Source organism: Muntiacus reevesi, chromosome 2 (genome assembly GCF_963930625.1).
Source record: "Muntiacus reevesi chromosome 2, mMunRee1.1, whole genome shotgun sequence".
Lineage (NCBI taxonomy): Eukaryota > Metazoa > Chordata > Mammalia > Artiodactyla > Cervidae > Muntiacus > Muntiacus reevesi.
The window spans coordinates 268743806-268765019 of NC_089250.1; the positions used below are offsets into that span (position 1 = coordinate 268743806).

A 21214-nucleotide genomic window follows, 5' to 3' on the forward strand; every position below is an offset into this window, starting at 1 on the left:
GACCAATCGGACTCCTCTTCCTGAAGGATATGGATACAGAGAGAGAGAGAAAGGGAATATCCTAATTTTGTTTCCTGTTTTTCTGCAACTGCAGCAGGTCCTGTTAATTTCCACCCCAACAATCATTCCCTTTTCCATGCTTTCTTGCTGGCAAAGCCCACGCCCCACGATCTAGACTAGAAATGACAGATGCTCAATTTTCAGACTGCATTGCAACCCAGTCTGGCCCCCTAGAACCCAGTCTGGCAAATGAGAAAGGAGGAGAACTTTTTCAGGGAGAAAATAAAAATGTCAAACACATAAGGGAGAGGCCCTTGTCCACATTTTCTGCTTTGGATGTCACTGAGAACAGGATGCGTGGTATCGTTGCAGACAGTTTGTACTCATGCGGGGAAAGCAAACTATTCTCAGAGATGCCAACTTAGTGCCTGACACTGAGCAGTTGAACTAACCCTGGGATTTTGTGTCTTAAAATGTTAGAGGAGCAAAAGAAATCTCTACCACGAGCAAAAGAAATCTCTACTACTTCAGCTCTCTCTGTTGGGAATTCTGTTTTCTTCAGCTGAAGGCATTATAACAGCTTCAGCATTATAAGCCTGCAGTTCCAAATGACCATTTGCTACCATCGCAAAGACCTGCCCGAGAACGAAGTCAACAAAGGACAAAGCAGAATCACCCAAACACCTGGATCCAACCATGCCTGAAGTCCTTCTGTACTCTCAGGCTTGCATGGAGGTCCTTCATTTCTGCTTGTGGCTTACAATAGCCTGGGTTGCATTTTGTGTCCTATGACTACGGTGGTCCTGGCTGGTGTAAAGTTTAGAAAAGTTCAGAGAAATCAGTTAAGTTGCCAAAGGTCACCCTGCTAGTGAATGAAACATTTGTTTGAATGCAGAGTTGAGATGTTCCAACCCAGCTTCCCAGCCCCAGAAAGGACAGGAGCCCCAGATGGAGTGAGACCCAATATATGTATTTATTCTGGAGTTGATAGCAGCAGCAGTGGGGGGAATTGGCCAGACTCAGGGTGTGGTGAACAGACAGGGTGGACACAGGCGTGTGCGTGTCTAGGGGGACACGGGAGATTGGTCCATTGACATTCACAGCCAGCACGAGGGTTAGGACACTAAGTCTTGTACAAACAGCAAAGAGACAGACGACAGACAGACAGACAGACAGAGGTTTTGGGGGGCAGGGATCCCCCAGACATGCATGGCCCCTCATCTGGATGGGGAGCCCCGGGGAGGGAAGACAGACACAGTGGAGACTGAATGCCCCCCACCTTGAAACAGGGAGCTGGGCCCGCCTGCCTCCCACCACCCCCAAGCCTCCAGGGGTAGAAGGATGGGCAGGCCCAGGGCTGCCTTGCACCACGCGGCTCGGACGTTATGGCTTCGAGGAGATGAATTCACAGTCCGGGCAGGAAGGGATGGGGTCCTCAGGGGGCCTGGTCTGATTCCAAGCCTTGGCCAGACCTGCGGGACCGGGCAGCAAGGAAACATTAGTGATGGCGGACAGCCAGCCCATGACCTGGCTGGTCACGGCCATGAAACACCCCAGGGACCCAGGAATCCTGGTGCTATGTCCCTCCATCCTCAGACCTGGGAGTCCAGCCCCTCCACCCCTGGGCTGGGTTCCTTACCTCTCACTCTGAGTTCTCTTTCTCTGACAATCCTTTGCTGCCTTTTGTGAAGCTGGTCAAAGTCTTTTCCTGAAGGGGGAAATCCAAAGGCTCAGGAGGAGGGGGACAGAGGCAAAACAGTTGCTAGTAATGAACCTAATAAGACACCACACCTGTTTTCATCATTTATAGTTCTCTTTTTTTGCCCAGCTCTGAAGTGATGGGGCAAGTGGTACTACAGTCCCATTCTACAGATGGGAAAACAGAGGCACGAAGGAGACATTACTGGAAATGTGACAAGAGATGACGAGGCCACTGGGGTGATGAGGAAGACCCTGCATAGCCCCCAAGGAGCTGAAGCCCAGTCCTGAGAGTGCTGGGGAGCCACGGGAGGGCTGAGCTACAGAATGGTCAGGCTCAGCCACAGAACACCATTGGCTGAAAGTCAAGGTCGTGGTCAGACTCTGCCAGGGTTCAGCTCCTCTCCACTGAGGAGCAGGGCAAGCTTGTTTCACAGGAGCTGCCAGAGAAGTTTGTGAATAAACGAGTGAGTGAATTAGAAGAAGAGTAAGTGATGAAAGCAGGGAGAGCTGCCATCTGTTCAGCTAAGTATAATCAGTCTTTTCAAAACTCACTTCTGAGCTCTGCACTCAGCCCTTTACATCCCTCCCCACTCCAACCCCAGAGAAAACTTCAAAGCAGGGCCACACTAGTCAATTCCAAGTGAGGAACTGAATCCAGGTGTAAAATGCAAGGTGCACCCAAATGCAGCAATCCAGATAAATGCTATTGTAATACCACCTTTAAAAAAAAAAACAAAATCAATGCAAAAATAGTCCATGATGAGCAAAATATAAATTTTAAGTAAAAGTTAGTCCAGTGCCATTTTAAAGAACTTGTTTTATTTAAAATTTATTTTATTTCTTTAAATTTATTTAAATTGGCAGTAAAGGCCAGGAACCAAAGCCCAACCTTTGGGCTCAGGAACCAAAGACAAAAGGAGAAATATGTACTAGATTTTTCTGTATTCCCCCCCACCCCCCGGAAAATTAAACTAGTTGAGAAAATATTGAAGGAAAAAAAAAGAAGAGTAAGTGTACTGAAATTCATACTATCTTAAATGTTTTATTTTTACCCTGCAAGAATTTAGTATAATTTTACTTTCTTGGCTTTAGTGACAGTAGAGTCATCAGTAGTTTTGAAAGTTACTTCTTTGCTTTTCCTGGATTCAAATGAGAGAACCCATACTTGAAAATTTCTCTTGACCAATTAAGGTTCTTAAGTGATCTTAAATTTTTAATTTAAAAATTGTCAAGCTGGTTCTCCCGTGACCCCCAAGGCCTCTTGGGATCTTCCCATCCCCTTCTTTCTCTGCTCCAGGCTCACCATTGACACCTCCGGACTCGATTATTTGGAGGAACTGGCAGCCTTACCCTCTTCCTACAAGCTTTTTTAACCTAAGCCCATTCCTTCTCAGCCTCCATGCCTCTGCTCAAATGTCTCCTCCGAGAAGCCCTCCAGGACTCCCTAATTGAAAGGGCATGTCCCAACTCCCCTCCAGATTCCCTCTCCCCCCACCCAAGACTCTCAAACCTTTTGCACTGCAACCCCCAGGAGAAAAATAAATTAATACCACCATCCTTGGTTTCCTGCCCTGTGAAAATTTCTGCACTGTTCTATTTCAATTTTATTTTCTTATTCATTTCAAAAGAAAAATTGTTGATCCCTACCCCGTAAACCGCAATCCACCAATTTTCACAGCCTGCTTTAAATAACAAATAAAGCCCTGCTCTATTTTATCATCCAGGTTTTTTCCCCTTTCCTTTTATTCGGGACTTAGCATCATGAGTAATAATAATAAGAGTAGCTGACTATTTACTGAGCCCTTACTCAGAGGCGGACACTTGGTCCTGCATTAACTCACTGCATCTTCACACCGGTCCTAACAATAGACGCTTCTAAGGGTCCTATTTCCCAGCTGGGGAAACGGGGGCACAGAGAGATCAAGGAACTTGCTCCAAGTCACACGGCTAAAGAGGGCGGAGCGGGGACTCGAACCTGTGACCGAGCAGCCCACGAAGACATGAGGGGTTGCGCGAATGAAGGGGTGAGTGGCGCCCCACTCACCTCCACCAGCTGATGCCAGTGCTCCACAGGCTTGCGCGGGTTGGCCAGCATCTCGGCCCAGTGCTCGCGGCCGTGGGGGTCAGCGGCGTCGGGACCCACGCGGCACACGCCGATCACCTCGTTGTGCCCGATGCTGGGGGTCACGGGTGGGGGCCGGTGAGCACCCCAGAGGCCGGCAGGCCGGGCCCGACACCCCGCTCTCACCCCGAGCCCTGCCTCACCAGTCATAGTCCACCACCGCGATGCTGAGCCCCACGCTCTCCACGCTCTCGGGGGCCACGTCGAACACCAGCGCCTCGTTGTACGTGGGGTTCAGCGTGTTCTTCTTGATGGAGGTTTTCCGCTTCTTCAGACGCCGCCCCTCGCTGATCAGAGAGGCCTTCACGTAGGGGTCTAGGGGCGGGCGTGGAAGGAGGGCGCTGAACCGGGTCTTCGTCCCTCGGACCCCATCGCGGACCCCAGACCTTTCTCCCAGACCCAAGCGTTTGGTTCCCCAATCTTTTCTCTCCTAGCCCCTCGGATCCAGGAGCCCAGACCTCAGACTCTCGTCGCCCAGACTCAGGGGGTCTGGACGCCCCTCCCCTCCTCTCTCAGGACTCTGTGGAGTCTGGGCTTCCAGCCCCCTCCTCGCTCAGACCGGGGAGTCTCACCCGCCTCCCCGCCCCTCAGAAACCGGCGCCTTTCCGGAACCCACCCGAGAAGCCGGTGAGGTCCATCGCTTTGAGGTTAGAGGCTTTGATGATGGTCACGGTGAGGCGGCCGGCCGTGGGGAGGTAGCAGAGTGAGAAATTGAGCTCCCCAAGATCTGCCTTTTCCTGCAGTTGGGGAAAGGGGGCCAGCGAGGCGCTGTCTCAGCCTCCCCCCAGTCTCTCCCTGACTTCCCAGTCTCCAGCCTCCAGCTCTCCTCCCCGATTTGCAGGGCTCAGGTTTCCGATCCACTTAACAATCTGACTCCGGGCCAAAACCTGGTAAACTCCCCGGCCACAGCGGCCCACCACCGTCAAAGCCTATTTGTTCTGCGGGGAAAACTGGAAGAGGCGTGGGTGGGGGGAGATCAGGAGAAGGACAGAAAGAGGGAGGCAGAGAGAAGAACGCTGTGAGAAATCCGCTGAGACAGATGCAAACAGCGGGAGAGAGTCAGAATGACAGACCCACAGGATTCTAGAGTCAGAAAGACCCAGAGCAGAGTGGGGTTGGGGGTGCGGGGGGGGGGTGCGTACCTAGAGACCCAGACAGAGAGGAGAGAGACCTACTGGGGAGAGGAAGAGGGGCACAGACTCAGGGGGAGAACCAAGGCCTGGGAGGAGAGAGAGTCCCCAGGGGGCAGAGACCTGGTGGGGGGCGGTGCATAGAGATCCCCGGCTCAGACAGTAAAGGATCGGCCTGCAATGCAGGAGACTCGGGTTTGATGCCTGGGTCGGGAAGACCCCCTGGAGAAGGGAATGGCAACCCACTCCCGTATTCCTGCCTGGAGAACCGCACGGACAGAGGAGCCTGGTGAGCTACAGTCCCTGGGGTCGCAAAGAGACGGACACGACTGAAGTGACTAACACATATGGAGACCCATCGAGAGTGACAGAGATCCAGAATGGGGGGGGGGGGGAACGGGGGAGGGGGTGCAGGAGGAGAGAGAGAAACAGAGGCAGAGAGCTACATGGAGAAAGGGACAGAGATCCAGAGAGGTGGGACTGAGAAAAGACACATGGAGAGGTCACTCTCGGGGCAGGAGACAGACAAGAGCCTGCGTGAGGTTACAAGGGAGGTAGATCCCCCGCCTCGACACCCCGGCTGCCCTGGTCTTCAGCCTCATCTCAGGGCCTCGCCCCCCACCCACGAATCCGGAGCCCAGGTCCCTAGACTCCCCACGCGCTCCCCTGAGGCTCTGCCCCGGCTGTGCTAAGCGAGAGTACCCTCCCTCCCCATCTCCTCCCAGTCATCAAGCCTCAGTCTAGCTGTCAGCTCTTCCCATGTGCTCCCAGACTCCCTGCCGCCCTGAGCAAAGACTCCCCCTGGGTGTCCCCATGATGCTGGCCCCTGTGTGACCACCTAGGCCTGGAGCGATCAAGAGCAGAAGAGAAAATGTGAGGTGACGGAGGAGACAAGGATAGATGCAGGAGGGGGCCCTCGAGCGGGGCAGCCTCGGGGAACAACAGGGATCAGGGCTAGGACCCTACAACTAGGCAGGTGGTTCTCAGAGCCTGGGCTTGGGGGACGGAGCAAGCGGGCTGTGGTCCCCCTGAGTGAAGGGGACCTTAGGAAGAGCCACATGCACCTGATACATAGGGGGAAACGGAGGCTCAGAGACAGGAAGGAGCTTGAGTTGGGCCATCGGGTGGGCAAAACCAGCCCTCTCAAGATATGAGGACAGGGCTCACACCCCTCCCCACTCACACACAGCTTCCCCAGATCAACAGAGAGCTAGAATGTCGGGAAACCCACGGACTGGAACTGAGAGGGCTGAGGAGTTGGGAGGGTGTGAAGTTCGGGGCGCGGAAGGGGTCAGGACACCCAAAGACCTAGGAGCTGGGCTCGGGGAAGGATTGGATGTACAGGAGAACGAGGCTGTAAGACAGGCAGAAGGGGCCAGTGGGGGGTGTTGGGGGCACTGGGGAGATGTCAGGATATCGGGGATTTCAGTATGAGGCTTTAGGGATTCACACTATCAGGGTTCCAGTGGAGACCATGAAGACACAGAGGATTAGATTAAATTAGAAAGCTTGAGGGTCAGGGCTTTGAAACAAAATGTTCAGAGATCAGAGGGGCTGGGGGTCTCAGGAAGACTGGAAATTGAAAAATGAGGAGGTTGTAAGGGGAAAGGAAGTTTGACAAACAAAAACCAGGCACTCTAGGCTTGGGAAGATGGAGGGTTAGGAATCCGGGGTCAGAGGGCAGAAGTCATGGGGTCACAGTCTGGAGTTTTGATAAAATGGGTGGCATCTGTTATGGTTTTCTGAATGGTTACCATCAGATGTCAAGGTGGGGTCAGAAGTTGGGAAATCTGGGGCCTGGTTCTGATGTTAATATTTAACTAAGTGCAGAAGGGGAGTGGGAGCCCATACCATTCTCTATTCCTGCTGGTACGTTTGCAATATTTTGCAGGAAAATAAAGTTAAAAAGAAAACTCCAGGATCCAAGAGTTATGAGGTTTTGAAGTAGTAGGGGGGGGCAAGGAGATGGCAAGCTGGGGGGTCCTGGGTCCCCTGGGGAAGAGGGTGTGGGAGTCACTGACCGAGCCGCCCTCCAAGATGTCCCTCCACAGCGGGCGGTCGGGGGGCTGCTCGGCCAGCTCCAGGAGGTTGTCCAGCACCACCTGGCCGATGAGATCGTGCCGGGAGAAGCGGTCAAAGTCATAGACGCTGAAGTGCAGTTTGCGCTGCGCCAACTCAGCCAGCGGCACCGAGAACTGAAACGTCTCGTTGAAGACGGGGTTCAGGGTCTTCCTATGCACCTGGAGGGGGTGGGCGAGGAAGGGGAGACACACACCATGCCCACCCGCCCCTCCTCCCTCGGGCCCGGGGTCCGGACCCCGCCCCTCCTCCCTGGGACCCGGATGTCCAGCCCTCCACTCCAGACCTTGGTCTGAAACTTCTTCTTGCGGTCAGGCAGCAGATAGATCTTGACGTAGGGATCTGAGAAGCCATTGGAGTCCTTGGCCGGGAGGTCCAAGGCCTGCAGAATCCGCACCACCAGCTGGTCGGAGCCGTAGAGATACCGCAGGGCGAAGCTGATGCGGCCGCAGGGCGCCCCCGCGCCAGCCTCCCCAGAGCCGGGGCCCCCGCCGCCCCGCCGGCCGCCGGGTCCAGTCCCCTGGTACAGCTCTGGCTTGATCTGTCCGATGAGCTTGGCTTTTTCCTCTCCGCCCGGCAGGGGTAAGGGTAGGGCGGGCGGCCGCTCCTCACTGCCCGGGTCTGGCTGCGGGGTCAGGGTCTGCTGGGTGAGGGGCCGGGGTAGGGCAGGGTACCTGCGGGAGGTGGGGAAGACAGATGGAGTCAGTGGCTCTGATTTCTGCACTTGAAGACCTGGGGGGCCCCTCCCGGCCTCCTCCCCAAACCCCACAGCCAGGGGCCCACAGACCCCCACCTTTGCCCACTGTGACCTTGAGCAGGGCGCTTGAATCCTCTGAACCTCAGTTTCCCCGTCTGTATGGGGGGGTGACCATCCCCTTCTCTAAGCTAGCTCCAAATCAGACCTGGGCTGTCACCAGCCTCTCAAAGCTTCCATTTGACCTCCAGGAGTGACCCTGAATAACCTCTGTGGAGTCCTGGGGTTTCACACAGCCCAGACTCCCTCGACCTCCATCTGCCCTTCTCCAAATTTCCCCGGCCCATCCTCATGCTCTCCCACCTGGCCATTGTGGCCCCTGGCCTGTTCTTTCTCTCTCAACTGTCTTTTCTGTGCTTGTGGAACACTACGGAAGCCCACAGCTCCATCCTTAACCATCTTGGCCATTGTCTTTGCTTCTCCCTCGTATGCTTTCCCTGGACAAGCTCATCTGTGCCCCAGGTTTCTGCAACCATCAGCAGCCTCTGTCTGCTAAGTGTGTCTCCTGGGCTCCGGCCAGGTTCAGCCTCCCGGCCCCATCAGTCACCACATTCCTCTTGTGTTCCCCACTGGGCTCGCTCCCTTCTCCCCAACCCACTCCCTCTCCCAGCCCCCGAAGATCCACCTTGGCCTGCAGGCCAGACATCTGGTGCCATCCTCACCTCCTCTCTCCCCTCAAACCCCTTCCCTCCCTTCTCCTGAATTTTCCCACCCCCTCGGTCCCTGCTCATCCATCCTTTCCTGCATGGGCCACTGCACCCGTGGTGAAGTCCATGTGGTGGGGCCCCTAGTGATGACTGGACAGGGCAGCGCCAACTCAGAGGCAGGCACGGGGCTAGGAGAAGCGGGGGAGCGGGGAGCCATGAAAAGAGATGCGGGGTGAGATGCCCCCAGCTACTGATCAGTGCACTATTCCCTGCTCCCAGAGTGACTTTGAGCAGGTCATTAACACCCTCTGAGCCCCAGTTTCTTCATCTGTATAATGGGGGAATGAGCAACTCAGAACCAGTGTATCCATCAACCTCTGGAGGGTTTCCCCAGAGACCTCAGACTACATTTTCCATGAGCCACTGACCAGCTCCCACCTGGAGGAGAACCACCCATGAACCTCTGGGGCCCAAGACAATCCTTCTAGAAGGCAGTTTCCCCCAGATGCTCCCCCAGGTCCCTCTCATTCAACAAGACCGAGATAAGCTCAGGGTCTTCCTCAAACCCTCCCCTCTTCCTAGATCCTCTGACAGTCTCACCATCCACCCGATCACCAGGCCAGACCCCTGGGTGCTGTCCTTACCTCCTCCGACCCCCTCCTGCCCACAGCCGTTAGCCCCCCAGTTCCATCCCCGACTCACTGCCCCCGACTCTCTCTGCCTCATCTCCTTCTCCACCACCCCCGTGATCTTAGCTCAGCCTTGTCCTCCCCCTGCCTGGACTCTTGTCCTCCAGTCTGTCCCCTGTGTGGCCCCAGAGAGGTCTTTCTGTACCCAGAGCTGACCTCCTCTGCTCAAGCCCTCCGTGCCCCAGGACAAGTCCCCAGCGCCCCAGGACAAGGTCCCAGACCCTCAATCTGGCATCCAAGACCCGGTGTCATCCGGTCCCACCCATGTCCCTTAGGTTGTATTTCTGCAGACCTGGCCTCCTGGCTCGGGACAGGCTGATCTGGGGACCCACTTCCCCTGGACTGGGAGTGACATGAGGGTCTGTCTGCAATGCTCACCTCTACTTTTTCCCAACACCCAGCTCAGGTCTAGGTCATATTAGGCGCTCAATATGCATGCATAGAATCAGGATCAGTGTATCAATGAACTGTAGGTCCCAACAGTGATGAATCGCTTTGTGCCTCAGGGACTCGGGGGTCTAATCTCCATTCTCTCCCACCTTCCTGATCTCAGAGTCCTGTCCCTATCTTCTTCCTTCCACTGGTTTTAAGAGCTCAGACCTCTAGGCACCTCCTCCCTCAAACTCAGGAGTCTGGGTCCCCAGCCTCATCTTTCTCCAGGATCCAGGACTCCACGCCCCAAGCTCCCTCCTTTCCCAGGACTCAGGAGTGCCGCAGATGGGAAGGCGATACGGAAGAGGAAAGGCAGTTCAGAGTGGACCCCCAGCCCGGTGGCCTGTCTCACCTGGTGGTGGGTGCCAGGCTTGTGACCTGCTGATGTGACTGGGCACTGGGCAGGCCCCCACCACTGGGGGGCAGCAGCAGCAGCCCCGAGCCTGCCCCGGCCTCCGAGGGCAGCTCGGGAGATGTCTGGCTTGGTTTGACCCCCGCGGCTACTGCAGCAGCTGCAGCCTCTGGGTAGGAGTCCATGTCCAAGTAAGAGGGCTCAGGGGGGTCAGACCCCCCTAGGCTGCCCGGCTCCAGCAGCTCGGCGAAGGGCGGATGGTGGGCCGTGTGGGCATGGTGATGCGGGCCCCCCAGCAGGGGATGGCCACCCAAGCCGGCCCCCAGGTGGTGCCCGCCGCCGCCTACCAGGCCTGCCAGCCCGACCCCGGGGCCTAGGTCTTTGCGTAAGGGACCACCGCCCACGGTTGAGCCTCCCTTGTCCCGCCAGGGCACCCAGCACAGCTTCCACGACACGAAGAGGGAGACACCCAGAAGCACAATGCCACAGAACGTCACGATGACCGACAGCAGGCTCACGGAGATGTCTGGAGAGAGTGAGGACAAAGGTCAGGGGTCAGGGTGGGGTCAGAACTTAGCTCTCCCTGAAAAAGCTAAGCTTCAGTGTTGGCCTCTCACCATCCTAAACACGTTACATGTACTACTCAGTATAGACTCCACGGCTACGCAACGTCGGTGTTTCCGTCTAACCACTTTAAAGATGAGGAAGCTGAGAGGTTGGGTGACTCGTCTAAGGCTACAACAGCTAGTCCATGACAGATCTGGGACTTGAACCAGCAGTCTGTCTTCAGATTTCATCCTTTTTATTCTCTTGATCGCACTGCCTCTCCTGTAAGTGGATACATCCTCCAATTTAGAACCAAGCTTCCCCCAAATGCTCAGAGGTGATCAAAGAGTGGGGAGATCGCATGGCACAGTTAGGCAGGTCAGGGTTCAAATTCCAGCTCGCTGTGTGGCTTTGGGAACACATCTTCACCTCTCTGAGCTTGACCCACCCCATTTGTCCAATGGGGAAAACTCAGTTCTGCCTGTCATAGTGGTTTTAAAGAATGGAAGGAGTAAATGGCTTGCAGAGGAAGCTGGGGAAGATAATAGCAAACATTTCTTGAGAGGTTACTGTGCTTTATAGACATTAGCTTCCTTATGCCTCACGGGCACCCTAGGAGCTTGGCAACATGATTATGCCCATTAGTACTTTTCACAAAAGGAAACCGAGACCAAGAGACATGAAGTTACCACAGACACGAAGTCCTGTAGCTGGAGTGGAGGAGGCAGAATTTGAGTCCAGGGCACCTGGCTCCGGAGCCCACCATCTTCACCACTGTGCTATCACATTCAATGTTTCCCAGTGAATGGCGGTTCAAGCAGGACTTTTTGTTAGGATGATAAATCCCAGTGCTGCCACCTGCATCCAACACCATCACCACCACCACTAACACATTCTGAATGCTTGCTGTGTGCTGGTATGCCTTTCAGAGAAACCCGGACAGCCCAGATCTTGAATCCAAGGTTTGTTCAATAATTGGTGCCAGCACTGGGGTTTTTCAAGGAAATGTGAATTTGTTTGGGGGTTGACTCTTGGGTCTCCATGAAGTGGATCACAGAGGGAAATTCCTGCTGTGTCCAGATGACGGGTTATGGGGCGCACGGGGAGGAGCAGGTCACCAAAGCATTGGTGGCAAGGACAGCAGGGTGGAAGCGCTGTGTGCTGTCCCTTCAGGGAGCGCTTGGCGACAAGGGGATGTGCTTCAATCCTGAACCGCCCAGTGAATCTAAGTCAATGGGCCCTGATGTTTATCCTCATGACACTATACCACCTGAGGGTGATTGATCCCACTTTACGGACAAGGCAACTGAGGCTCAGAGAGACAGGAAGTGACCCTGCAGGGCCACTGGGCAGGCAGTGGCAGGACTCCGAGTTTCCCACCCGACCCCAATCCCTTGGGGAGTCCGTTTTGAAATGACGAGCACCTACTTAGAGTTCTGGGGGCCTGTTAGAAACCAGAGCAAGGGCCCCCCAGCCTTCTGAACACGGAGAGAACTGAGCAAAAAGGGTCGTTTTGGAAGAGAAGGGGGAGAGAAGTTGGACAGATGCCGTTTCCCACTGTTAGCCTGACCCAGACTCTCTCCAAGTCAAAGTCCTAGGGATTACTGAATTTGGGGGTAGTCCTAAGACACCCCACGCCCAGCTCGCCAAATCACGGTAGTGTGCTACACTTCCTGGGGTCACAGTCGGGCTCTTCTGCATATAGACCATGAGACTCCGAGCGAGCTGCTGCAGCTCTCTGGGCCTCATCCCTTATCACCGACCTCTGGACACCCTGCACTTGAGATGCTGAGCCCCGCCCTGGCGCTCAGCGAGTGTGGCCGTCATCCTAATATCCCAGCTCCTGCTTTGTGAAGGTTTCTCATCTGGACAAAGGTGCTCATGATATTTCCTAGCTCTCAGAACCCTACTTCTTCCTAGCTGGGGGACCAACCACTCCATCTGAACCTCAGTTTCCCCCATTGAAAATAAGGATTATAACTATATTCAGTGTCTTATAACAACATATAATGGAAAGGAATCTGAAAAAGAATATATACATCAATATCTATATCTGAATCACTTTGCCATACACATGAATCATTGTAAATCAACTGTACTTCAATCAAAAAATTTTTAAAATAAAATTAAAAAAAGAGAAGATAGGGATTATATGTACCACCAAGGGTCATCATGAGTAGTTGATGAGATATGTGAAGGACCTTGCATACTGCCTGGCGCACAACCGGTGCTCAGTAAGTATATTCCAACATTTATCAAATGCCCACTGTGTGCCCAGCTTGTTGTTAGCAAGTCACATGTGTTATATCATTTGAGTCTCTCAGCTGCTCCAAGGAGTAGTCACTTTTATTATTCCCATTTTCCAGATGAGGAAACTGAGGTACAGAAGAACCCATGCATTTAGTAAGTGGGGGAGGTGGGATTTGAACCCAGACAAGTCAGACAGACTGATTTAGAGCCTGAGCTTCTAAGCACTTGTGAGATGCAAAAAGACACTTGAAGGGGGTGTGTGCAGCAGGGGAGTAGGGGTGGGGAGGGTGGATAGGAGGCCCACAGGGCAAAACTCCAAAGGTCATGGGTCAAATGAACCACATAGCTCCTTCTCCTTAGACTAGAGGTTAGGGGGACCAGCAACAGGCAGGATGGAGGCAAGACTCTAAGAGGGACTGGCTCCATAAGGCACAGGAAGCTGAGCAAGTCTGCTCTAAATCTCTAAAAATTCTGCCTATGGTGGAAGCAGGGGGCTGACCAACATGGCTGGGGGTGCTGACCTGCATCTGGCCCCCGGGGATAGCCTCTGATTCGCAGGTCGTTGAACTCTTGGCACCTGTCACTGGTGTCGGCATCTCGGACCCGCGCACAGAGGTCCGAGACCAGGATAAGTGCCCGACGGCAGAGGTCATCCTCGTAGTCTCCTGACATGGTGGCCAGCGAGTCCTGTGCTTGGGAGGGGCCGGGCAAGGGTACAGATGGGGAATGGGATGGGGGAGAGAGAGGGGATGGATAAGGGGTGGAAAGAGAATGAAAGAGGATAGGCAAGGGGCAGTGACTGGGAGTGGAATGACAAAGGGACAGGGATTGGGAGGTGGAGGGACACGGGGATGGAGATTGGGAGGGGCAATGAACAAGCGAGAAGAAACTGGGAGGAAATGGACAAGGAGGAAGAGACTGGGAAGGCCAGGCAAGGGGCAGAGATTCAGGATGTACAAATAAAGGGTTGGACAGACAAGGAGACAAAGATTAGGGTTGCACAGATGCAGGGACAGAATTTAGGGATGGAGAGACAGTGGAACCGCCATTTCTCCTTCGTGCATTCAACAGATATTCACTGAGCACCAACTATGCGTGAGGTGTGGGCTGCTGCAGATCCAACAGAGAACAAGCCCCGCTCGGTACCCGGCCTCCTGGTGTCACAGTCCAATGAGAGGACACAGGAGCATCAAATCAACAAACACACTCACGTGGACACACAGCCCTCAGACTGCGAGAACTGCCCTAAAAGAAGGATGTGTCACAAAGGGACCCGGAGGTGGGTCATCGGAGGAGTTCTCTGAAACCTGAAAGACGAGACGGAGCCAGCCATGGGCAGTGGGCAGTGGGACTGGAGTGCGGAAAACCAATCAAAACAGCGGGAAGAACATGAGCAATGGCCCAGGGTGGGAAAGGGCTTGGGAGGTCCAGGGAACAGGAAGGTGTAGAGGAGGAGAGGAGAGGAGAGGGGGAACGAGGAGATGGATGGGGGCAGAGAGATAGGAGATGGTTGTCTGATGCTGGCGTGGAGAGATGAAGGTGAAGGATGCAGAGATAAGGACCAAGTTGAGAGAGGGAGAGATAAGGGGAAGGGAGACAGAAACAATGGGAAGGGCAACCTGGGGCCTGGAAGAGTAGGACAGATGAACAGACAGACAGAGGGAAAGTCAAGGATTGAAACTTGGGATGGACAAGCCATAAAGAATAAGCTGGTGTGTAATTCACAGGAGTGTGAGAGATGGATGGACCGAGCGGGCAGTGGTAATTGCCAGGCAAGAGAGTGGACCGAAATATCTTTGAGAGACAAATAGTGGACAGGAGAATGGATGGGGTGCAGAAATGAAGGACAGAAAAATAATGGCCAGAGATCACAGATGGACAAAAGCATACAGCGGATGGAGGACTGGGCAGACAGTCATGGGGGCAGAAGGAAGGTTGGCGGGGGGGACGTTCATAAAACACGGGGAAAAATAGGTGGCTGTGGGAAGGGGAATTAGCGACACATGGTTTGGAGCTAGACATCAGAGATAGACTGGAAGGAGGGTGCAGGGGAAATTAGGGACGGACAGATCAGGGCTCACAGATGGACAGGTGTCGTGGGGTGCTGCAGAAGGCCAGGACTCTGAGACGGGCATAGTCAGACTCACCTGCGCTTATCCCTGCCTTGTCCTGGATGGCAGCGGAGGCGGCGGCTGGCGGTAGCCCATGGGGGTTGTAGGGTGGATATGGGGCTGCGGAACTGTCCCCAAGAACCAGGTGGTGGGAGGGGGGGCCGGATCTGGGGGCCGTGGCCGTGAGAAAAAGCTTAGCCCGAGCCTCACATCTTGTCCTACTCGGGCCAGCTGCTCGACCTCAGGCGACCCCCGAGAGGTCCGGCCACCCCCTTCCCACCTTCGGGCCCCCAGCTCCTGTTAAGCTTAAAGACTACAATTCCCGGCAGGCCTTGCGCTCGCGTTGCTGCGGCTTCATAGACCAGGCACTGCAGGGACTGATGGGAGTTGGAGTCCTTAGTGCCTCTCCCGGCTGCAGATAGGATGGGAATTTTTTGGAGGTGGGGGGGGCGGTTATGAGATGACGGGGTCCCAAGGCGCTGCAGGGGAGATGAATAATGTCTGGGACCTCGAGAAGCCACGGAGTCCTAAGTCCGGAGGGGCCATGGAGTGGGTAAACCATCCCCACGCCCGGGGGATCGGTGGGCGAGGTTGGGGTGCACCCAGGTGTTTCGGGACCCCCCCACATTCCGGGACCACGTGCCCCTCCCCCGGGGCAGCCAGGAGACGCTGCAGCACTCCCACTCCCGGGTCGGAGATCCGCGCACCTCTGCCCCTACCCCCGCCCCCACGCGCCCGGGCCGCCCCCCGGGATGGGGCTGGGGCGGGGGCTGTGGCAGGGGGAAGGGGAGGAGCGGACTCACCCGGAGCTGCCCCTGCCGCCGCCGCCGCAGCCCCGCGCGCCGGCCGCGGCGCCAGCTCGGCTCCTCCCCCGCCCCTGTCGCAGGTCCCCGGCTCCTCCCCTCGCACCCCCTCCGTCTTCTTCCCCTTCGAACCTGCGGCTTGAAAGCCGAAATCACGCGGCCGCAGAGAGGAAGGAGGGCGCTTTCCCCCGACCTAGGCGTCTGAGACGCAGCGCACTTCCACCGCCGAGGAGATAGAGATCGGAGATCAGGACCCTCTCCTCCAGCCTCCGCCCACCCCCCCCCCCCCCCCCCCCCCCCGCCGCAGGATCCAAAGGCCCCGGCCCCCAGCCTCTCCTCTCCTAGACAGAGAAGTCAGAGACCCTGGTCATCGCTTCTCCAAGGACCCCGGGTACCGAGCTCCCAACCCCCTCCATTCTCAGATGCAGGAATCCACCTCTCCTGCTCCCTCCTCCCTCGGGGACGCAGGACTCCCGACTCCCCACCCCGCTTTTCCGCAGGACCCAGGACTTCCCGTCCTCCCAGCCGAGGGGTTCTGAGGGCTGGTGCTGGGAGGGGAGGCAGAGTCAGAGCCCTGTGTGGAGGTGGAAGCAAGGACTTGGACTCGAATTCTTCCTGGGTCTGCTCCTACCTTTGTGACCGTGCCTTATTTGCTCTGAGTTCCAGTTTCCTCATCACCAAAATACAGACAAAAGACTCGTTTCCTAAGGGACCCAGAGTTTTGAAAAACCAGTCAGTATATAGAGAGAATAGGCACCAATGAGGTGCTTAGTGAATATTTTTTCAACGCCTCAATTAATGACAATTGCACCGGGGTTAAATGCTTTGAAATCATTCTCTGAGTTAATCTTCACTTTGGCCCTATCAGGTGGGGAGCAATTATGTTATTCCCATTTCACAGAGGAGACAACTGAGGCCCACAGAGGTGAAATCCCTTGAGGAAGGTCCAGAACTACCTAGAGTCTGGGTGCAGCCCACAGGGGTGACTTGGAGGGCCCATCCCAGTCTTTCTCAGTGCTGCCCCCTGCCTCCCAGTGACACCCATATAAATATAATCTAAGTGAAAAATTGCAAATACTTTAAGACATGTCTCCGAGGCACGTCTCCCTTTAATTAGACGACTCCCTCCCCCAATTGGTGCCTATGTATACATTTTGCAGCCACCATCATACTGCTGATTAAAAGATGCTTGCTCCTTGGAAGAAAATCTATGACAAACCTAGACAGTGTATTAAAAAGCAGAGACATCACTTTGCCAACAAAGGTCCGTCTAGCCAAAGTTTTTCCAGTAGTCATGTACGGATGTGAGAGCTGGACCATAATGAACGTTGAGAGCCCAAGAATTGGTGCTTTCGAAATGTGGTGCTGAAGAAGCCTCTTGCAAGTCCCTCAGACAGCAAGGAGAGCCAATCAGTCAATCCTAAAAGAAATCAACCCTGAACATTTATTGGAAGGACTAACGCTGAAGCTGCAATACTCTGGCCACTTGATGTGAAGAGCCGACTCATTGGAAAAGACCCTGATGCTGGGAAAGATTGAGGGCAGGAGAAGAAGGGGGCAACAGAGGATGAGATGGTTGGATGGCATCACCGATTCAATGGACATGAGTTTGAGCAAACTTTGGGACATAGTGAAGGACAGGGAACCCTGGCGTGCTGCAGTCCATGGGGTCGCAAAGAGTCGGACATGATTGAGCTACTGAACAACAACAAATCATATTGCAGGATCCCCCAGAATTGCCTTTTGAGTTCACTCCAAATCCTACCCTCAGTGCTTCTTGCTTTCTCCCAGATGGACCTACATTTGCACTCAAGAAATACTGCATGGGAGGAGGTGCACCCGCAGACGTGTGCAGGGAGGTACAAGCACCCCAAATAGCACTCTCACAGCCAGACCTCCACCCAGGGTCCACAAGCAGGGAGAGATGCGCAGCAGCATGCAGCAACGCACACAAGCAGAGTTGTGTACGCAGGTGGGCTTGCCAGACCCCCATGATGTGTTCCCAAAGACGCCCTCAGGCATCAAGAAACAGTTGCAGTGCATCGACTGTGTGTGACTTTGGGAGTGGGGAGCGTGGGTTCAAATCCCAGCTCTGCTCTCCTATCATTTGTGGCCTTGGGTGAATGACTTACATTCCTGGTGCCTCCATTTCCCCATCTATAAGTGAGGGTAATCTTTTTTCCCCAATTTTTTTTTTATTGGGAGGGTGATCATTTTTTAAACCCAGATTCCACCTCATTAGGTTATTCACCAGGATTAAATTCACCAGTGATTCAGAGAAAATGGTTAATGTTTACTGTTGTCGTAATTAGTAATTACATGCATTGGCTCATGGAGTCTTTTTTTTTTCTTGGCTTGTTTATTTATCTATTTTGGCATGTGGGATCTTTCAATGCGGTGCATGGACTCTCTAGCTGTGATATATGGGCACCGTAGCTCTGCACCACGTGGGATCCTCGTTCTTGGACCAGGGATCCAACCCACATCACAGAGTGAATTCTTTACCCCTGGATGACCAGGAGAAAGTCCCTGCTCACGGACTGTTTAATGTCATTTTACAAGTGAGGAAATTGAGGATCAGAGAGGGAAAGTGCCCTGCCCAAGGTCACACAGCTGGGAGGTGTCAAGAGTTGATTCAAAGCCACGTGGTCTGACTCTAGACTCCCAGCTTTCAGCCACTACATTGTTTGCATCTAGGAAGTTTGAGGACCTTGCCTGTTATCACCACTGGGGGTGTAGCAGAGTGCAGAGCACCGGACAGGGAAGCAGGAGACAGAGAGAGACATCCATTCAATTCAATCCACGCAGCTATTGGGCAGATACTGAGCATCTACTGAGCGCCAGGCACTGTTCTAGGCACTAAGGATTTGACTGGGAAGAAAGCAGACAAAAATCCCAGCCTTGGAAAGGCTCATGGTCTAGTGGTGGAGACAGACGGTCATTAAATAACCCCATCTGAGGATCAACATTAATGAAAGAAAGTCCAGGGTGCTGTGTCTGAGAAGGAGGTCACAGAAGACTTCTCTGAGCAAGTGATATTTGAGTTGGCATAAACCAGGTGAAGATGAGGGAGGGGAGAGGACTCCTCCAGGGAGAGGAATCCATCTGTGCAAAGCCTGGGGAGGAGGAAGTTTGGCACATGGAGGAGGGCTGGTGAGCACATAAGCTCCACAGGGGGGAGTCCTTTTGTTTAGTGCTCTGTCCTTGCTGCCTGACACAGTGCCTCACATGCAGTAGGCACTCAATAAACACTGGCTGGCTGAATGAATGAATGAGTGGAGGGATAAACAGAGAAGTGTATGTATGTATAAGGACTTTCCAAGCATAGTGATAAAGGATCCGTTTGCCAGTGCAGGAGGCGCTAGAGACGCAGGTTCCATCCCTGGGTGAGGTATATCCCCTGGAGTAGGAAATGGCAACCTGGTACTCCAGTATTCTTGTCTGGAAAATTCCATGGACAGAGGAGCCTGGCAGGCTACAGTTCATGGGGTTGCAAAGAGTCAGACACAACTGAGCCCACACATTCGCATGTGTGTATTTATGAGTTGGATGGGTGAATGGATGGATCAGTGGATAGGTGGATGGTTGGATGAATGGATGGTTGGATGAATGGATGGATAGCTGAGTGGGTAAATGAGTGGATCATGGCGTGGGTGGATGGATAGACGCATGCATGAATGGACGGATGAGTTTGCAAAGTACCCACAGACCCACAAAGAGCCTGCAGACCAATGCAGACACACACACCCAGAGACATGCGCAGTGTGTGTAAACACAGGCTCACCATTTCTCCTGGTGCTCCCGTGGGAGAACCAACGCGGAGAAGAGAGACAAACCATGCTGGCTGGGGCCTGTGTGGACAAGGGTCCAGGAAGGCAAACCCTCTGAGCAGAGCTACAAGCAGCCCCACCCCCGCTGTGGCGCTGACATAAACTCTGAAATAGAAAGAAAATGCTGATTCAGGGATTTGTGTCCCGGGCTGCATGCCAGGCCAGGGAGTGGGACAGAGATGATCCTAGAGAGTTGGGGTGAGCGGCAGTGGCAGGCAGGTGGGGCTAAGGCAGAAACACAGGGAAGGAGGCAGAGAGATTGAAACAGAGATGGCAAATAAAGTGATGGAGACACACAGAGACACAAAGACAGAGACAAGGACACGCAGAAAGGTACAGAGACTCAGAGAATGGGAGGCAGATAAAGAAAGTCAGAGACACGTGACAGAGCAATTCAAAGTCAGGCATAGAGAGAGATGAATGGGGCAGGGTTCCAGCGACAGACAGGTAGGGAGAAAAGAAGAACAAATCACAGAGGAAAATGAAGACATGGAGAGATGGGAATTTAAGAGACCCAGATGCCAGAGGGAAGAAGAGAGAAACAAACACCCAGAGATGCAGAGAGAGAGACATCCAAAGAGAGAAGAAAGAGCCCCAGAAGAGGCAGCTAAAGCCTGAGGCTGAGCTAAGAACTGGGAAAGGGGGCAACCTTCAACTGAGTGTCTCTTTTGTGTCTGGCTCACATGTGGGGGCTTTGCTTTATTTAAGCACCATTAGCCCTTCAAGGCATCATTGTTGGCAAGAGAGGAGGAAACCAAGGCTCTAAGAGGAGAAGACATTTGCCCAGGGTTGCACAGCCTTGACATGGCATTTGACGCTAGTCTGTTTGACTCCAGAGTCCATACTCACTTCTTCATTCTGTGTTACGTCATGTGGACCAAGAGGGAGAGGGCAGTGGGCTTGGGGGTTGCTGAGTGCGGGTCACAGTAACAGAGGGGAATCGTCACTCACTTATTCAGTCAACAGTCACGTTCCACACTTCCCTGATGCTGGAGAACCAGAGGGGAGTCAGGGATGGTCTGGAGTGGGAGGCAGACAAAGACCCAAATCCCTGAGCAAGACAGGCAGAGTGCACCGTGTTCAGAGGCCTGGGGTGGGCGGGGGGCGGTGGGGAAGCAGATAAAGAATGTGCAGAGAAAGGAGACAGAAAACACAACAGATAGGAGGAGGAGTCAGAGAAGGCTTCCTGGAGGAGGGGGCACTTCAGTTGCTTTTGAAAGGATGAGGGCATTTGGGCACCGGGAAAAGGCAGCATGTAGGGAGTGGGGACAGAAGTGGGGGATTAATTAAATAAAGTAATTAGTAAAATGTGGCTAAATAGTGTTTTGAAGGTACGAGGTGAGAGAGGAAGCTTAGACCCGATCATGTATCTGTCAAACGCCTGACTGAAACGTTGTCCAAGGTGCTGAGGAGCCATGGGAGGGCTGAGTACAGAGGAGGGGTCAGCTCTGAGTGCCAAAAGACCCCTCTGAAACCTTGTGGGGAAGAGACTGGAGGATGTGAGGGAGGAGGAGTCTGCGGGGGCAAGGTCCAGGCAGGAAAGGACCTTGAAACCAGAGTGGGTATTGGGCTGTGGGAATGAAGAGAAGAAAGACCAGAGTCAGGAAGCAGAGGGGATAGAGTTTGGAGGCTGATGGGCTGTGCAGGCTGGGTGTGCCTGTGGCCATTAGAATGAAAAATGTTTCCTCTCCTATAGGGATGAACTTGGCAACTAGAAGTAAAGGACAGTCTGATGGGAGAGAAAAAGACAAAAGGATGCTGAGAGGGA

At 54.0% G+C, this 21214-nt stretch overlaps 1 protein-coding gene across 1 annotated transcript; it reads right to left on the reverse strand.

The window, feature by feature from the left end:
• Positions 1 to 966: 966 nt before the first annotated feature.
• Positions 967 to 15686, reverse strand: SYT3 (synaptotagmin 3). Its single transcript, XM_065926568.1, has 11 exons — positions 15617 to 15686; positions 14850 to 14980; positions 13224 to 13389; positions 9907 to 10432; positions 7319 to 7706; positions 6975 to 7193; positions 4440 to 4560; positions 3967 to 4138; positions 3746 to 3878; positions 1640 to 1708; positions 967 to 1472 (listed from the first exon to the last, which is right to left on the reverse strand). Exons 3-10 carry the CDS (start codon positions 13372 to 13374, stop codon positions 1643 to 1645), a joined length of 1776 nt encoding a protein of 591 aa, XP_065782640.1. The 5' UTR covers positions 13375 to 13389; positions 14850 to 14980; positions 15617 to 15686; the 3' UTR covers positions 967 to 1472; positions 1640 to 1642.
• Between the last annotated feature and the right edge of the window lie 5528 nt (positions 15687 to 21214).

What these genes read in the sequence shown, in the direction of transcription:
- SYT3 (XM_065926568.1), bottom strand. Translation starts at nt 13,374, where the DNA reads ATGTCAGGAGACTACGAGGATGACCTCTGCCGTCGGGCACTTATCCTG. An exon ending in ACATCTTGGAGGGCGGCTCG is followed by an intron (nt 4,561 to 6,974) that starts GTCAGTGACTCC and finishes CCCCAACTGCAG; the next exon opens with GAAAAGGCAGATCTTGGGGA. An exon ending in ACTGGCATCAGCTGGTGGAG is followed by an intron (nt 1,709 to 3,745) that starts GTGAGTGGGGCG and finishes TTCCCCCTTCAG; the next exon opens with GAAAAGACTTTGACCAGCTT.